The sequence below is a fragment of the Pogona vitticeps genome, chromosome 2 (assembly GCF_051106095.1).
Source record: "Pogona vitticeps strain Pit_001003342236 chromosome 2, PviZW2.1, whole genome shotgun sequence".
Classification (NCBI taxonomy): domain Eukaryota; kingdom Metazoa; phylum Chordata; class Lepidosauria; order Squamata; family Agamidae; genus Pogona; species Pogona vitticeps.
In genome coordinates this window covers 266,222,502-266,240,987 of record NC_135784.1, presented here as the reverse complement: position 1 = coordinate 266,240,987, position 18,486 = coordinate 266,222,502, and the positions used below count along the sequence as shown (strand labels likewise).

Here is an 18,486-nt window from a genome sequence, read left to right as displayed (position 1 = left end):
AAACAGGGCTTTTTCTGTTGTTGTTTCCGGAAAAACTGAAAAAAAATGAGTGTGGAATATGTTCTGTTACAGTGATAAATAATATGTCTATGACATGGTATTCAAACTATATAACATGAAGAACTTAATGAAAGACTTCTGAGACTTCATGTCTTTAGGTTCTCTCTGGTGATGCAAAATTTCCAAAGATTTCCATTTTTTCCAGAAAACCCCCCAGGAAAGATTTTTTTTCTGGGAAAAAATGGAAATTATATATCTCTGAGAGCAGCTCCAGTGTCATGCTTCTGGTCCCCACCCTCTTTTCCCATTGTTTTATTTTCTCTGTGCATAAGACAGGGTGTGAACTGGGGCAGGGAGCACTCTTTCCCTCTCCATACAGGTGGACACTGGTGAATCAAGACATTTATTTGTCTCTCAAAGACATCTATAGTCTTTTTAAAATCCATCATAACAATGAAATCATCCCTGGAAGAAAAGGGGTTGTTATAATCTTCACTTGCAAAAGAATATGAAAATGATATACGGTAATAACTGTGGAAAACTTGGGCCTCAGCAGCAAAAGTCATGAGGGATAATATAAGTGAATTCATCTTAACTATACTGATGGAACCATTAGCAAGACTCGGTATAAGGAGATAAATGGAGAAGAGATATAAATCCATAATGGATTTTTCTGCTTATGAAACAGCAGGATAAACCAATCAACGGTTTGCTAAACAGAAATAACAAAACCATTAGCAAAACAAAAACATCCTAGCAGTGGGTTTCAAATGAGGGAGGAGAATAATAATTAAAAATGTCTTAAAAGAGTTCTTAACAGTGTTAGTTGAATTATATTCATGAAATAATCATCACCCTGAGAAAGCTGGTGGGCATGGAGACAAGGTTTTCTTTGCTTCTGTACACATGGATTTTGAGAATTGACACCCGTTTCAGAATTTAGACCTTAGGTGGCCAACTTGTGGTGCAGGTGCCAGGAGGGGCAACAGTAGAATTTTGTGGTTTCCTAAATCAGATTTTTAGGTGTGGCCCCAGTAGCGCCCAGTATATGCACACTGCCAGGGGCCATGCTGACTTTTCCCATGCCAAAAAAGTAGTTTTTCTAAGCTTGGCCCCGGAAGAACAAACAAACCTAGGGGTGACTGAATCAGACCTTGATGTCTGCGTGCCTACTCTGATCTGCTGTCTCCACCTTTACAGTAATTTACTCCTTTAAGAAATACAGTGGTGCCTCGCTAGACAGTTACCCCGCATGACAGTTTTTTCACTAGACATTGACTTTTTGTGATCACTATAGCGATTCGCGAAAGAGTGATTCCTATGGGGGAATTTCGCTGGACAATGTTTGGTCCCTGCTTCGCAAACCGATTTTCGCTAGATGACGATTTTGACAAGCTCCCTCTGTGCTCGCAAAACAGGTGTTTTGGGGACCTAAGCTTCGCAAGACAGCGATTTAAACAGCTGATCAGCGGTTCGCAAAGCGGCTTTCCTATGGCCGATCTTCGCTAGATAATGACAATTCTTCCCCATTGGAACGCATTAAACAGGTTTCAATGCATTCTAATGGGGAAATGCTTTTCACTAGACAATGATTTTGCTAAACAGCTATTTCAGTGGAACAGATTATCATCGTCTAGCGAGGCACACTGTAGTATTTAGAGGGTGTACGGATGCATGGTTTTTGGTCCAGTTTAGAACAATGATCTTTATACCATGGGAGGGACCCATGGTGTGCCTTGGGCTAATGCATCCCTCCCCCTTCTTTCATGGCTCCAAGAAGATAGAGGCATTTGCTCTGAAACAAATCAGGGTTCCTTGTGATGTCTGGACTTGGAGGACAGTGATTTGCTTTAAAATGTTTCACATAAGAATAAGTCACAATCATGCTATAATTCAAGGTTTCTTAGACCATTATCAAATTGTGTTGTATCTGCTGTAATTCCCAGCTATATTTCCTTTCTCACGAACCAATACCACCTTACAAGCCCCGTTAGTGATTAGAGATACAGTACTCATTACCACTTTGTTCCTTGTGATTGGGTTCACTTTCAGATTTTGACAGCTCCTCATTTTGTGCGGGAAACATCATAGGAGACGTCTTCTTAATTCTAACATCTTTGTATTTATTATTTACATGATCAGCACTGTTCATAATGGGATTGAAAACTCTTAACTCCATCAATAAGCCATAACTGTCCAATACAAACTCCCACCCAATGTCTGTTGAACTCACAGGGGTGCTGGGCCAAACTTCTCCGCGTTGGTGGGTTTCCGGAGGGGTGCGCTCCTCACTGCACAGATGGTGCCGCAGCGTGGGTGCCGGGCCCAATCCCCCTCAGATGCGGGAGTGTTGAACCTTGAATCTGGTCGTATCACCCATTGACCTCTTCCTTTCCCCTTTGGAAATACAATCACTGAGCACTTCAAGGTCTCATATCTCACCTCTCCTGATTCCTTGAGTGGGGGATCCGGGAGCAATCCCCCTAACTTCAGGTTTGGGAAATCCCTTAATAAGTCTTGGGTTTTTATTGTCTCATATTCTCTCAGCCTCTCCAGCTCTGTTTTGCGCTTCCATATGTCGAATTCTACCTCAAACCGCTGCTCACCCGGCTACTTATACTCTCCTCCCAAACTGACAGTTCTTGCTCCTCCCCCTTCCGACTCCCGCTCTCCTCTACCAGACATATTTCCACCTTCCCCTTCCTTTCGGATCCCTCTCTCTCCCCCTCCTTAGCCATGTTTGCCTTTGGGTCTGACTTTGAATTGACGTTTTCTTGTTCCATTCCTCCCCCTATGCCCTCTGTCTCGTGAGATGGCACACTCTCCTTCGGACCTCCTTCACATTCCTGCATGTTGTCTATAGCCTGGGATTAATTTAGCCACCAATCATTGTTTACAGAACAATTCTTCCTGGCAGGGGAAATGAACATCAATCTGTTATTGCCAAGTGTAAACCCGTGCACTATCAACAACTTTTGCCCAGGGAACAAATAGCCATGTGTAAATGTATAAATGTTTCCCATGAGGAAGTGAACACGTCCACGAAAGCTCATATTAAAATATAGCAGTTAGTCTTTAAGGTGTCACATTTTTGTCTTCATAATTTTTTTATTTTGTCTGGCCTGATAATCATACCAAAAAGTCAGATTCTGGCTCATTTAAACGACCCACAATTCCCTGAATCCAGACACCCCTGTGGTTTATTTAAAAGAAGTATATCCTTCTGATCTCTTCCTTTTGGTTACAAAAGAAGAAGGGGGAGCTACGCAAGTATATAGTGCATAATGCCTCATTCATATAGTGGGAAGCCATGGTGGGCTTTATTTTTTAAGGTATCTCAAATGGGCCTTGTCATTATTCAAGGCCCAAGGATGCAAAGGAACATTATTCTGGGAATTGCCTTTTTCCTTCCCTTCTGCACTATTCAAAGGGCTTGTCTGTACAGTGGTGTTATCTCCAGGTCTACTGGGTTTGTCCTTGGTCATAGAATAGAGCATCCAACTACTAGTATGCACACATGGGGAAGATATTTGTTGCTAGATGCATTGGGATACATTGGGTCATCCTAGTACCACCTGCCTAAACACACATGGATTTGCTCACTGACATCCTGCACCCAAGATAGATTGCTCTACCTATATGCCTATCTTTTTTGCCCTCTCCTCACTTGCTTAACTCATGGTTCCCTTCCCTCCTTGTTTTATCTGTCCATGGGATGTAGAAAAGTGGAGATAAACCAAAAGGGAAAAAAAACATCCATAAGGAAATATCATCAAATGACGTACACCCACAAAATGTGCTGATCAGCACCAACCAAAGCAGTGCTAGAGTCCACACAAGCAGATCCTGGGCTCTAGAAATTTGGAGCAAATGAGAACAAAAAACACTCCACCGCCCAGTGGGGGTGTAAAAAGAATAACCTGGAAAGCAAGGAGATAATTCTTGATTATACCTTACAAGCCTCTGTTTAACCTTGCTAAACTAACTTGTAGCAAAGGAGTAAGTTTTCAAGTTCCAAATCAAAATGTCCCAATATAATATCTGCTGTTTTACATTCTTTTACGTAATAATAAACTGAGCACATATAATTACAGTCTTGTGTGGTCTTTTTAAAATTGTAGGTGTTGGAGAGACAGATAAAAACCAGAGATGATGTGACATCAGGAACTAATTTTGCGATGCAGAGTCTGGACCATAAACACCTGCAGGGAGTTGGGGATCTGCGCGGGAGAGTGGCTAGGTGAGTTCAACATTTTCTGTTAGTGGAAGCCTGTCTTGATAATCGCTATGTTCAGACAGCATGACAAACAAAGACTCATCAAGAGCTATAGAGAGGAGGCTGTGACAAAGAGATCAGAAACTCTGGCTCATACTTCGTGTTTTATTAATCATCATTTTGTGTTAAATCTGAAGCTTAAACTGAGGTTAACTTAACTATGGTTTATTGGAACAAACCAGTTTCAAAAACCATTGTTTGTAATAAGAATAAAACCTGGAATTGCATTGGTTGGGTCTATTTCATGCTAAGTATACATATATTTAACAGAGTAAACAAAACAATGGGTGACATTTATTCTAGATTTTTGTATAGAGACTGCCTACACATCTGCCATAAAGATACTCATGACTCTGGGACAGAGTTGAATGTGGAGTTTTTCTTCAGTAGTGCCAATAGGGGAGGTTGCAATGTGGCCTTTGGTTGATATAGAAACAGTATTATGAACTACAGAGATAAGCATTGACACCTGTGACGCTTTCCTATATAATTAATAAGCACACAGTTATCCTGATCATTAGCATTAATTCTCTGGAGCAAGACTAATCTTGTTATCTCTGTATTTGAAAGAGAACATGCACACAAATCTTTTGGCTCAGCATATCCTTCTGACATTGCGGCAACAAGGCTGGCTTTGGTAGCAGTATTTAATCAGCTCAGTATTGATGGAGTTGAGAGTGAATTATTGCTTTTTGTTTAAAGCTAGAGTACAATGATATTATTTATACCGCCATACAAACACTTTTTGCATATTGCATACTATCAGTGCTCCTTTCAAGAAATGTTGAGCTGGCCTAGCTGTCAATGCTGGAAAAGCACTACTGGAAAAGATCCAAGAAAACTACTACTGTGTACAAATTCTCTTGCTCAGCATAGAAAATTGCAACTAGAGTAGGCTTTCTGAATCAAGGGAGCTTGAAGAGTTGACTCACCAAATCCTTAGTGTGGTAAGTTGCAACTTACTACACTAAGCAACAAGATTTCAGCCTTTATTTGTTTGAAACATACTGTTCCATGTACAGAGAATAAGCTCTTCTGCAACCTGAATAATTAGTGGAATAAGCCGCCTAGAGTAATCTTAATTGATTAGATAGGTGGGATAGAAATCAAATAAATAAATAATAAATAAATAAATAAATAAAATTTGGCTGAACAGTAGGGACAGTGGGAAACTGGCCATGTTCTGAAAGAGAATATGTTGCAATCAGTCTTGAAGAGCTGTCCTGAGGTTAGCACGTTGGCCAAAATACACAGGAGCACAGTGTGTGTGTCTTACGAACATTTGTCTCTGTAGCAGACTGCCTCCATAAGGTGCTTGGAAGAGAGCAATAGGAGGTGAGATCACAGCTTTTCCAGAAAAGGAGCTTTTAGTGACAAAGTGAAGTGAGAGGTTATGCTTTGGCTTCAAGACTGTCTCAGGGAATTTGCAGAGGAGTATCGAAGTTAGCCAGTTGCAACAGAAACAGCAAACAGTTTTGTGGCTATTCAAAGGCTGAGCAATTTATTTTGGCCTATGTTTTTGTGGCCCAGAGCCCACTTATTATCAGATAAATGGGATGCCACCTTCAATTGACTGCTAGGATGCAAGGAAAAAAGAGAAAAATATCTCCCTTCTCTTTACACTTATATATTGTGTATCTGCCAGCCTCAGCTGACACTGCATGTAGCTGATAAAGCAGGCTGTAGTCCACAAAAGCTTTTGCCAGAATAAACTGATCAGTCTTCAGGGTGCCATGCAATTCCGTGTTGTTTTGACCTGGAGAAGAGAGGAGAAACATTGAAAGGACAGTAAGAAAAAGGAGGCCACAGATTAATTCCTTTGGAGTGGAAGCTGGATAGGATGCTCTTAAGAACCAAGTACTGGAAAGCAGGCAAAAGGTAAGTTCCACATTCACTTATGAACTGTCCCAGAACTTAAGGAAGTAGAGTGAACATTTTAGTGGCAGGGTAAATAAAAATGTAGGGAGATGTGCCATATGTAGCCACAATGATGTTTTACTGGACAAGAATCATAGGACAATGGGATGCATAGATAGGTACCTCAGCTCTAGTAGCCTCCTAGGCTGATTTTAGTCTAGCATTATGACTTTCCTTATATCACAGTGTTCCAAGCTCTAAGATACGCATAGCCTTCAACAGCAAAAGAAAACAACAACAAAAATCTCAGGGTGCTCTTGGAAGAACTATCCCCAGACAAAGAAAAGGAGGGCTAGTCAACTGTGGACCTGGTCATGCAGAAAAAAAACCTGGGATCTAAGAAGCTACCTGGATAAGTAGCAAAATGTTTCAGCCTAATAAGAAAGAAGTCCAGTTGCCATGACTCAAGTTCCAGATAACCTCATCTGGATGACTGAGAATCTTCACGGATATAATGAATTCCAAAGTGTGTATTCCCCCGCCCCCGATTTGTTTTCTTAGGAAGTGACTTAAGCATATTGTAAATCTTACAGCCAGTTTTAAAAGGGAGCACTTCAACTACTCAGTAGGAAGGCAGGAAACAAACCAAAACCCACGTGACTTGAGTTGGCTAAAATTAAAATGCTACATATTGTGGATTTTTAAAAAATGTAGACAGGCTTTGTCTTACTTATCAAAAGGGGGGTTGCTAGACACTACATGAGTTTGTTATGGAACTACTTGACAAGGCAGAACAAGAAGCTTACGCATCAGTTGATGTGATAGGTTGAGGAAGATTCTGTGTAAACAAGATTGAGAGGTCTCAGATCTAAGTACTGAGCAGAGATTGGGAATGTCTTACCCTCCAGACATGGTTCAGCCCCAACCTTAATCAGTCCCAGCTGGCATGGCCAGTGATCAGTGATTGTGGGAAGCCACAACATGGGAGACAGCTGTGGTTAAGGATATCATGAGAAACCATGACTTAATTGTTCTGCTCTGTTTGTCTTTGCCAGCTAACCTTTCCAGACAAAATGTAGACTTCGGCTGCATGGGGACTTAAACTAGAGACTGAATTGTACCCCCTTGCTAGAAACTGGCAGTGATACCTATCAATAAAGAAAGTTGTGATTTTAAGTCATTTGCTTATTTATAGAGGCTTAAAGAACACATTCCAGGCACATTTTAGAAAGAGTGTGAAAAAAAATATTTTATTTATTTAAAATGTTTTTTACCCAGCTATTCTCCTTGAAAAGGACCCAAGGTGACTTACAACAATGAGTATACAATATTGAAAACAATGAGTATACAATGGTGGTTAACATCATTAGAAGACGATATTTAAAAATTATGAACAATGAATAAGGAGGCATCTTACATCAGTGTAAATAATAAATGAGCCATATTCTGTACCAATTGTTGTTTGAAGCCTCACATAAGATGCTTTACTTAGATTTTAAAAATTGGTAAGAGTCAAGGAGGTAAGGATATGACATATCAATTATTCCTGATTTGAATGGATACTGTACTCTGTTAGGGGAATAATGGTGTCGAGAATTATGGGGTGATTTACGGTGACTGTTAATTCTGTTTATTGTTTCATCCTCAATTAACATTTCTAGGTGTGATGCCAGTATTGCAAAACTCTCTGGAGATATAAATATCATCAGGCACGAGATTTCAAAACTAGAGAGAGAAATTCACACCATCCAGTCTTCCTTGGAAAATTATGCAAATAATATAGAAATGAAGGTGAGTGGAAGTGAAGGAAAAATATTACCATAATCTGTGAGTGAGGGATGCCAAATAACATTCCAATCCCACTTTATATATGAAACTACAGCGAAACACCAATGATAAACGTGAAACCTGTTTTGCATTCTGAGGTGTTTATGTCTGAGACACAGCTGGGGTGAAATCATAGTAACCAGAAGTATGATGCAATACCATGTTGCAGTGCAAAGACCGTGAAGTGATCCAAATATTTATTATTTCTCCAGCTCTTAAAAATAAGCACTGTACAAAAGAGCACATAAACATATTAAGAATATACAAAACTGCAAAATACAAAAACACGCCTAGAATGGAGTCTTAAATGTTAAAAAAGATGCCGAAGTTCTGAAAGAATTACAGTTTAATAATTATGGGAATCTAAAAACTAATTACTAATCATGATATATTTGTAGATCATGCTAGAAGATCTGTTCTGAGTATGAATGCTAGTCCTGAAACATCTTTTTGTTTAAAGGATACACTTGCTTATGCCAGATAGAAACTATTTCGCTACCATCTGGTTAACTACTGCCAGAGTTCATGCATCTGAGATTAAGGGGTGGGGGGTTCTAGACAGCTTTGCACCATTGCATATTGACGTTAATCCCCATCTGTCACCACCTGCCTGCTTTGAAATATATAGATTAGTAACTCACTGACAGGTGATGTGTCAGATGATGCCTGACACCCTTGGCCAACTGCCTCAGTATCCTGAGGACCCATTGAGGCTAGCTGCTCTGCATGGGGGGGAGCAACTTTCCCACAATTCCCTGGATCATCCAAAAGAATTGTTTTGGAGCATTGTGGTAAATGGCAGACTTTGGCTTGCAGCCAGAGATTGCCTTCAGCAGATGTGAGCCTCCATGGATGACATTTTGTATTAGATGTCACCAATTCTGGAGTCATCCCTGACCACTGGAAAAAAATACTCTTGAGAGTTATGTAAACACTTATTTCATATTCTTTTTATTATATACCTTTTTTATTAATGTCTCATTTTTATGAACTCCTGGCTTGGGCTTTCAGATGTTCACCATAAATATCTTCTATGCATACATCACTGTCTTCTCTCTGCACACTAGTGCTGCAGGTAGTTTTCCTAAATTTGGCTATTTAAACAGGCCTTCCCTCCAGTCAATTAAGTGATTTCTATCCCCATTTTTTTTCTTTCTCCTCATGGTAGGCCATCTTGGCAATGTTTAGGTAATCAATTACTCAAATTGTAATTAAAATTGTAAATAACTGAAATTTTTTATGATTTTACATATGTATATATTGCTGTGTTTTATTTGTAAGCTGCCCCAAGTAGACATCGTCTAGAGGAGTGGGGTAAAAATCCAATAAATAAATAAATAAATTTCACTGACTATTTGGAGATATTCAAGTCTCATCTACTTTTCTAAGTAAACCTGTTTTTCTGCAGATGAAAATTTTTCTTCAGCAAGTAGTATGTGGTGGATCTTCTCTTCTGACTAAAAATTCGAAATGTTGTTGTGGTTCCATAATATGACAGTAAGGTTTTGTTTTCCAGTCTCCCACAGTTCTTATTTCTTAAATAATAAGAGAATATGAGGGAAACTATTTCACCTCAAAAAATGTCATCAACAATGTTTTGGAGACCCAGCTCTTTGACTAAATCCACAATCAGTGAAAACCATGATAAGTAAATACTACAGTCATGTGAAGCACCAGGGAAAAGGAAGGCCCTCAAGTTGATTCTGACTCATGGTGACCCTCTCAGGGTTTTCTAGGTATAAAGTCCTCAGAAGTGGTTTACCAGTCAGTGTCTACTTCTGGGGGTGCTCCAGGATCATGAAGCTTGTCCAAAGTCATTCAGGTGGCAGGGAATGTAATGCCATAAGCCATGTATGTTCCTTGTGATCTTGGCTGGCCCCTTGTCTTGGGAGGATTCAAACTCATGCCTCTGGTGCTGCAGCCTGGCACTCCAACGGACTGAGGTATAAAGAGACATAAAGCATAAGATAGAGAGGTAGAGAAGAAGAAGACAACATTAATTTTTTTTATTCTTTACTCTGCCTTATACACATACACAGAGTTGAGGTGCATATTCAGAAGTAAACACATGGAAGAGCTCTCTCTATATACTTAGCATGTTAAAGGAAAGAATTCTACAGCATAGTTGATCTTTGCAGTTTTAACTTAACATATGATGTTTGATAGCATACCCACTGTACAGAAAATTAGATCCAAAGAATTCTGGGTACTAATAGTTATTTTGGCCAAACTGGTGGCAAGCCCTTATTACTCTGTTAAATCAATTCTGAGGAAATAATAGGCCTGCTTGAAATTCTGGCTTTTCTCACATCACTGCAGCAATAATGTGTATTTAATGTAATTGCTGGAGTTCTGCCTCATAAAAAACTATTCCCTGTTGAATTATTCTTAGGTAATGCAGCTTTTAGGAAAGTTAGAGACTTCCAACTCAGAACAAAACTCAAATTTAAAGGCAATAGAAGGGAATCAGCATCATGAACTGCAGCTCCTGGATCTTAAGTAGGTGATCAAAGCTTTTTAATTCTGTTAATGTGCCTGGTGAAGTGCTTTAGAGACTGAGGGAGTTGGCATGAGAGAGCGAAACGGAACCATTGTTTTATGTACATTTGGGAATCCTGACAGAACAAGAAAGAGAAAAATTTGGTAGAAATACATTGCTACATTCCTTGCAGTGCATTGCCAAAAAGGAAAATTAAATTAAAAGCTCTTGCTCTCTTTCAAAGCAGATTTTGCTTCTTGTATTTAATTGCAAATCAAAGAATATATTTTTCATTTTACTTTTTATTCTATCTATATTCATTTAGACGTGCAAGGTGTTTACATCACTTTCCATTTTTGGGATTATCATATTAGGAGTACTGTCTTCAGTGGAAAAATAAATGAATGTCCCAAAACCGCATAGCAAAGTTTGCCAGGCAAAATCTTAAGGTGTGTTTGAAGCTGGTAAACGGCAGTGTGTGGGGGTATGGTTTAATGCTTCACCCCTTGCTATGTGGTTTGAAGTTTCCACCATATTCAGCCAGAGGCAGCCCATCACTCTCCATAAGCCTCAACATAGCCTCCTTTGGAGTACAAGTTTCCTTAATGGTTTGTGGGGAGGAAAGACCATACATAGACATAGCAATCTCCATCAGAACACTAGGATTACTGTAGTTTTGGCTTTCTCGCCAGATAGAAGCCAATTGAAGTCCAATTACATCCAATGAAGATATTATATTACCTGGTGAATGTGTAAGCAGATGTTGTTTCTTCCTGCTTGGTGGATGAAAGATTTGAAAATTCAGACTTCAAAAGAAGTCCCAAGCTTACATTAATTAAAAACTGAAAATATGTGGTATTTGCAGTAGAAATGATTTTGTGGTGATTACCAAATATTGTTTGATTCATGTTACCACACAGATAAAACTAGTTGTCTTGACAGAGGTAATCTGAGGTAACAAAACAACAAAACCGATATAAAAATGTTAATTGATAATGTAAAAATGTTAATAATGCACTCTAAAGTAAGCTGAGACTATCCCTCCCTGGGTATAAAATAATCAGAAGTGATTTACCACTTCCTTCTGGTGGTGCTGTGGAACTACACAGCCTTCAGGATACATAATCCCATCAGTCACACATACTGTGAGTAGTCTTAGCTGGCTGGCCTCTCTACTAGGAAGCACAGTGTGGATTTGAGCTCCTGGGGTAGGTGTTCTAACCCACTGAGGTATATCAGCTCCAAAGCGCATAATTTTACATAAAGCTGAAGAATAGTTGAGCCATTTCAAAGGTTTAAGTACAGTAGTTTTATAGTTACTGTACATGGGTTTGAATAGGGCTCAGATTTTAACTGGTATAATATTCATACCACCATGAGAAATTAAGCCTCATTCTCTTTCAATATTAGGGTCAGTGGTGTTTTAAATGACTTTAAAGAACAAATTCAAAATCAAAGAAAATGGACAGAAAATGAAGTGAGGAGATATGAACAAGGGCAAGTCTATCTTACAAATCAACTTCTTGGCACAATGAAGGACAGAATGGTAAGAATACGTGTTAAGCCCCATGCGAACAATATTGGGCCTGGTTAGACTTGCTGAAATCCTCCCCTTGTGAAAGTACTATTAGAACACATAATGGTTCTCCAGCCAGAAGCAATGCAGGTTGAGATCTAGGCAGTATTTTAGTGAACCATAGTGTGCCTCTTTGAGCAGTGAGAATGTGGTGGTAGAATTCAGGCAAAGAGAAGGATTGAGTAGAAGAAACTGAGAAAAGGAAGAAATGGATGCAAATGGGAAGCAGAAGCACCTGAAGGAAATTTTATTACCAGAGACTGAGATTCATTATTTTTTTGACAGTTAAACTATTTCCCTAAAGCATATGTCATATTCGTAGATACCTGCAAGGATGATGGGGCTTTCTCTCCCACACCTCATAGGAACATAGGAGGGGCTGCATATGCAATCAAAACTTTGTCCATCTATTCCAGTGTTGCCAACTCTCACTGGCAAGAACTCTCTAGTATTTCCATCAGGAGTCTTTCCTATTCCTGCCAGAAGATGCTGGCAATTAGACTTAGGACCTTCTGTAGGAGAGTCATGTGGTCCAGCCCTGAGCTATGGCCCTGCCCCAATATGACCTTTATTTTTCCATGGTGATTTCCCATCCAAGTATTAAACAGGTCTGACTCTGGTTAGTTTCCAGTATCAACCAAGACAAGGCATGTCTTTGGGGGTGTTGTGGCACTGAAACAGTGATGCCTTCCATACCACTCAACAATCTGTTCTGTTGGGTTTGCCAATCCTGTGAGCCATTGAAGAGGAGAGAGGGAGTTGCTTCGCTCCTGGCTTCACTGGTGGAAGTAGTTGAGTCAGCAGAATGACCTTGTTGAGCCCTGCCTTTTGTGTTCAACACACAGTTTTCAGGAGGCAATACGAAAACATTAATTCTCTTAAATGGAACATCAGAAAATAGATTTTTAAAGTTTTATCACCTTCTGCTGTGGGTATCGTTCCTCCAGCCCCAGGTAAAGTCATAATGTGCTGAATTTAAATGAATCTCCCATCAATGGCAGTGTGGCATTTTTTCAAAGAACTGCATTGAAAATAACCATTTCAGTTCTTGGCAGTTGCAGAACTCCTGGCTCCATGCAAGCACTTAACTAGAGTGTTCAGCTTCAGGAAATCCCTGTTTCGGGATCAAGGCTCTCAATATTTACCGGTATCTGAATTAAGGCTTCTCTCACAGAATTCTTGATCCAGCTGGAAAGGTTCATGTCATAACTCAAGCCACAGGAGGAAGTGATGTTTTCAATCATTTTAGACTTTCATTGCAAGAGTATGAAAAGCAAAATCATCACAAATCCCAGATTTATTGAGATTGGGCACTGTGTTTTGATGACATGTTTTATATAGTGAAGTATCAAAACTGAAAATCAGCCTTTGTTATCTAAAAAATATGAAACGTTAGGATCCTCTGAAGTTTGGAGACTTAAGGCTTTGTGGGAGATTGCCCACCAATTAGCAGAACAGACCTACAGCTTCTTTTGTCCACTTTAAGAGCCCAGAGCTTACTTTGGAAAGCTTCTCCTTATTGGAAGCAGATGAATTACAGCAGTCACGCTGACTAGAAACATTTAGTATCAATGCAGCAGCATCAATAGACATAATACACCCAATGCTGCTCAGAATGCAGTTTATTCCTTCCATTTATCCAAAGCCTTTTTTGCTCCATTCTTTAGTCAAAACAGTTCTTGGAGCTGTAGAGACTGTCACTTCATATATGTCTTTTATGGCCCTAGGCCATAAAAGACATAACATAAAGAGAAAATAAACAGAGAGGGAATTACATATTTTGTTTCCCTCCTCCAACATATTTGCAGGATATAGGTATTTAATGCTTTAACCCAATGGACCTCAAGATTAGAACCTGGACTTGCAATTTGTATTGCCAAAAACTGATTATTAAATGGAATGGTTCACTTTTTTGCAATGCAAATTAAACGTATATGTCCTACCACCTATATTAGGGCTGCAGTTTGGACAAGGTTCAAAATGGTAAGGCCCCCACTTCCTGAATGAGACTCCCAATCAATACCCGCTTCCTTTTGCTTTGGGGCAGTCCTTCTGATTGTCTGCATGGAAAGCTCCATTGCTCTTTATTTACTTGAAGATTTTTAGCTGCTAATGTTGCTAAGTTCCACAACCATGTAGAAATTGACCTTGCTGCTATCCCTTAGTTATAAGGATGTACAGCCTCCTTTTCACAATCTAGATCACATTGCTAGGGTGAAAATAGTATGGCAATAATAAGAATAAGAACAAAGCAATTCTCTCATCTCCCATTTTCTTAAATTGTGTTTTCCTTCAGAAAATAATTTCACTTGGGATCAACATTTTTCCCATTCCCTCTTTTGTTTACCAAATTTTGTCATGATCTGAATAACACATGGAAATCTCCAGGAAGTACATTCTTTTAAAAAGATACACCAAAGCATTTTTGCCAAATGCATACATTTGTTGATTTTCTGCAGACAAAGCTTTAGTAAAAAAATTGGTCATGTTTTCTAATGAAGGTCTTATTTGCTTGCTGATGTCCAATTTTATCAGACACATTTAATCATGCTGGGACAGCTCAGTGATTTAGGGATTTGGCTGTGGAGCCAGAGGTTGGGATTTTGATTCTCTACTGTGCCTCTTTGACAAGGGCTGGATTCAGTGATCCATAGGGTCCCTTCTGAGTTCTGAGATGACGATCGTAAACGTGTTGTTTGGCAGTAATGCTGAATAGTCCACAAATACTATTGCTTAAAAACTTTTTGCACCATCTTTGAAATATTTTTGTTTAATCTGCAGCATATTTCCTTCCCAGCAAGTTCACTCTTGGCTTTCTCATATAACCACCACGGTCAAGAGACTATATAAATGCTTGCTGCAATAGGCTAAGGAGCCGATTTTGAAAGGTCATTATGTCTATACTTATTGCCATAATTAGAAACAGAGGGTGAAAAATCCATGGCCCTTCATAATTTTGCTTCCAGTAGGAGTACTGAACTACAGTATCTACAACACCATACAAAAATGATGACAGTGGGCTTGATACCACCTAAATGAAGTACATTTGATCGTTACAAATTTTCTTGGTTTCAGTGGATCTGCCCTGGTTAGGACACATATGGAATGTAGATCTAGAACATCCCTTGCAATTGCCCTGAAGGGTATATTCAAATCAACCTGAAAATTTCTTGGGCTAATGCCATAAGCCATGCCATTACAAGAGCTCGCATTTTTGTTTGCTAATTTGCTCTTTGAAGGCAGTTACCATTAATGAATATGACATTTGTTAGGCAGTAAAGAGATGCCCTTGCGTGGCTACTGTGATGTAAAGGTCAGTTCTTTACTAATCCCCACTAGGCATTAGTCACAGAGCGTTAGTCTGTCTGAGCATGTGCAACAGAAACATAACCAAGATACAAACAAAAACAAAGACCTGTGACACCTTAAATGTGTAGCCTTTATAATTAAAATTGTAAACCGCCCGGAGAGTGCTTGTAGCGCTATGGGGCGGTATATAAGTCCAATAAATAAATAAATAAATAAATTAAAGACTAAAAGATGTATTTCGGCTCACAGTGAAATAAATCTGTCCTTGAGGGGTCACAATGCCCTTTGTTTCCTATCTAGGATATCCCTTGGCATTATTAACTTAAATACTCTTCCTTTTGTTCAAACGGTTTGCCAGTTTTATCCACACAGCAGCCCTGTGAGGTTGGTTATGCTGAAAGATGATGACTGATCCAAACATTATCCAGCGGGTTTCATTGATAGCAGCTTTCTCATGGCTCCTAGTTAAATTCTATCCAGCCATTACATCAGACAGGTTCTCAACTCAAACTTGTGACTGCTAACTGAAAGTTAGAATTTCTATTCAATTGACATGCTTTTATTTCTCTCATGAAGCATAATCATGGCACTACAGAAGTAAAAAAAATCTTGCTTCAGTGTAAAACTATGGAATTTCGTTAGGATTTTTAAAATGTTGTATTGTGTTTATGTAGCAAATAATTTGCAATACATACTTGAAAGCCACTTCTATAAGAAACTCTATACACTCATTATTTTGGCAATTCCACTAATTTTTCATGTGTCTTTCAAAAGGAAACAGTAGAAAAGAGAATGGAAGATGGTTTTTATCTCATCTCCAAAAGGATCGAAAGCACAGATAAAGCAGAGGTATTTAACACAGAGCTGAGCCAAGTGAAAAATGATCAGAATAAACTCCATGTACGGATAACTAGATTTGAAAAACTGATATGGAATGAACTGGAGGAAATCCAGAATGAATATAGATCAGGTGAGAGGATGCTTTTAAAAATTACTTTAAAGAAGAAAGCTAACATTGTCATCCTCTAGATATACTTAACAAATCTGATCAGGAAGAGAGAAGCTCATGCTGTTGTGTGCTGTTCATAGTCTTTCTGTGTTTTGGTAAAGGATGCTTGGTAAAGAATTTGGTATTAGTTGCCTTGCCTTTTCAGTTGAAACATGATCAGTCAAGGAGGGTGTTTAAATATCTGCTGTAAGGTTACTTTCTGATATCTCACCTGCCATTTAATAGTTACTTCGTCGTACTGCTGGTGTCATTCACTTATTTTTCAATTCATGGTCCAAAAAAGCAACTTCTCCAAGGTCTTGCTTCATACAACTTGAACTAGCTGTCCATAAGGACACATTTATCACATAGTTTTCACATACTTATCTGGCCTGCACATGTCATTGCTGCAGAAAGCTAGGTTCACATATCACTCCTTTATGACAAGATATCCTGGAGAATTGCAAGAAATTTCCCAGGGAGTAGCTATGTTAATCTATTGCAGAAAAAAAAAAACTCCCAAAAGAGCTTTAATGGAGCAAACATGTTTTACTCATCTTAATCTTTGTGGACTGGAGGGAAAGGTTACAATCCACAAATGTTTATGCTTAATAAAACTTGTTCCTGTTTACAGTGCCAAAGGACTCCTGGTCACAAGAGATTTCCTGCAGTATGTGCACCAGATCATTGTGCCAGTGATCTCTTCAAGAACTAAAAGCCAGACAAATGCGCTCCCAGTTAAGAAAAGCCACAAAATACCTCAAAATGTGTAAAACAATCACAGCTAAAAAGTCAGAAATTATAGCCATTGTGGAGATTTCAGTATTACTTACCTCTGTGGTAGATTGCAAATAAATATTTTATAATTTTTATGATGATCCCACAGAGAAAGATTTTCACAATGACAGAAATGTTGAGCATGAGAAAAAGATTTCTGTAGATGAAACATCTCCCAGAAAACTCCATTTTAAAAACTGTGTCTTCATGGAATAAGACAGAACTATTTCAGTATATCTCAAACCATACAAGTACAGTAGTATATAGCGGAAGGATTAACAAACTTGAAACAAAATAGAAATATTGAGTAGTGTTTGTCAACTTTGTCTTTTGCATGATTTTTTCCCCAGGTTTCCAATCCATTCGGGATTCTCTGAATGCACTTAAACAGATACAGACAACAAAGCTGAAACTTGAGGAAGAGAAGTTCAAGCAGGACATGAAGAAAATACGACGAAAGATAAATGAACTTCAGGAAGACTAATGGTCTTTTTAGCACTTGTAGCCATTCTATCTGGATGAAATGTTCAAGAACTTGGGAGGAAATGAGCTTCACAGTCCTATGCCAACAACTTTGTTTCCCCATGTTTTCTTAGAACATTAGTAGCATACTGTATATTTGCAGGGCAACAGTCTCTAGCAGATATAAATAACCTAAATAATGCATATTATAATTTATATTTTGGAAAATAAAATCAAGGTTGCCAACATTACTTGTACAAGAAGTTGATTAATTTACTTTGGCATTGGGTTACTAACACTATATCCACTGTTACATCCTAAAATGATCAACCCATGAATTTGTTTATTACATCATGAGTGAGTAGAAAATAGTTCTGGACCTACTCGGAGACCTCTTTGCAATTAACAGATCACCAAGGATTTCAAACCATGCCTTTAACAACAGACACAGCACAATGCCCCCCACCCTGAATTATACTCCTGAGATAGAGTATGAGGCAGCCAGGATTGGATTTTATTTATTTATTTATTTATATGCCGCCCACACTACCCAAAGGTCCCTGGGCGACTTACAACATTTAAAATACAATAAAAATTAAGAACAATTAAAATACAATTAAAATATATATATAAAAATTGCATCGGACCCACAGCTAATATTATTTCAATTAAAAGCCTTCTGGAACAGGAAGGTTTTGACCTGGCACCGAAATGTCATCAGCATCGGCGCCAGATGAATCTCAGTTGGGAGAGCATTCCATAATCTTGGGGCCGCTGCCGAAAAGGCCCTTTGTCTGCAAGCCGTCCCTCTTACCTCCTTAAGGAACAGCTCTTTCAAAAGGGCCCCCTGGCTAGATCTTAACTGCTGGGTAGGTTCATATGTAAGGAGGCGGTCCTTCAGGTATCCAGGGTCCAAGCCGTTTAGTCAAGATGGC

At 38.9% G+C, this 18,486-nt stretch overlaps 1 protein-coding gene across 1 annotated transcript in view; it reads left to right on the top strand.

Moving 5' to 3' along the window:
- FAM81B (family with sequence similarity 81 member B) overlaps positions 1-17,799 on the top strand; it is a 30,913-nt gene extending 13,114 nt beyond the window's left edge. Inside the window, exons 5-10 of the mRNA XM_020793213.3 lie at positions 4,122-4,240; positions 7,795-7,924; positions 10,353-10,459; positions 11,850-11,985; positions 16,099-16,294; positions 17,440-17,799. Of these exons, the coding sequence (XP_020648872.3) occupies positions 4,122-4,240; positions 7,795-7,924; positions 10,353-10,459; positions 11,850-11,985; positions 16,099-16,294; positions 17,440-17,573 (822 nt within the window). The 3' untranslated portion in view covers positions 17,574-17,799. The remainder of the gene's footprint in view (positions 1-4,121; positions 4,241-7,794; positions 7,925-10,352; positions 10,460-11,849; positions 11,986-16,098; positions 16,295-17,439) is intronic.
- The last annotated feature ends 687 nt before the right edge of the window (positions 17,800-18,486 follow it).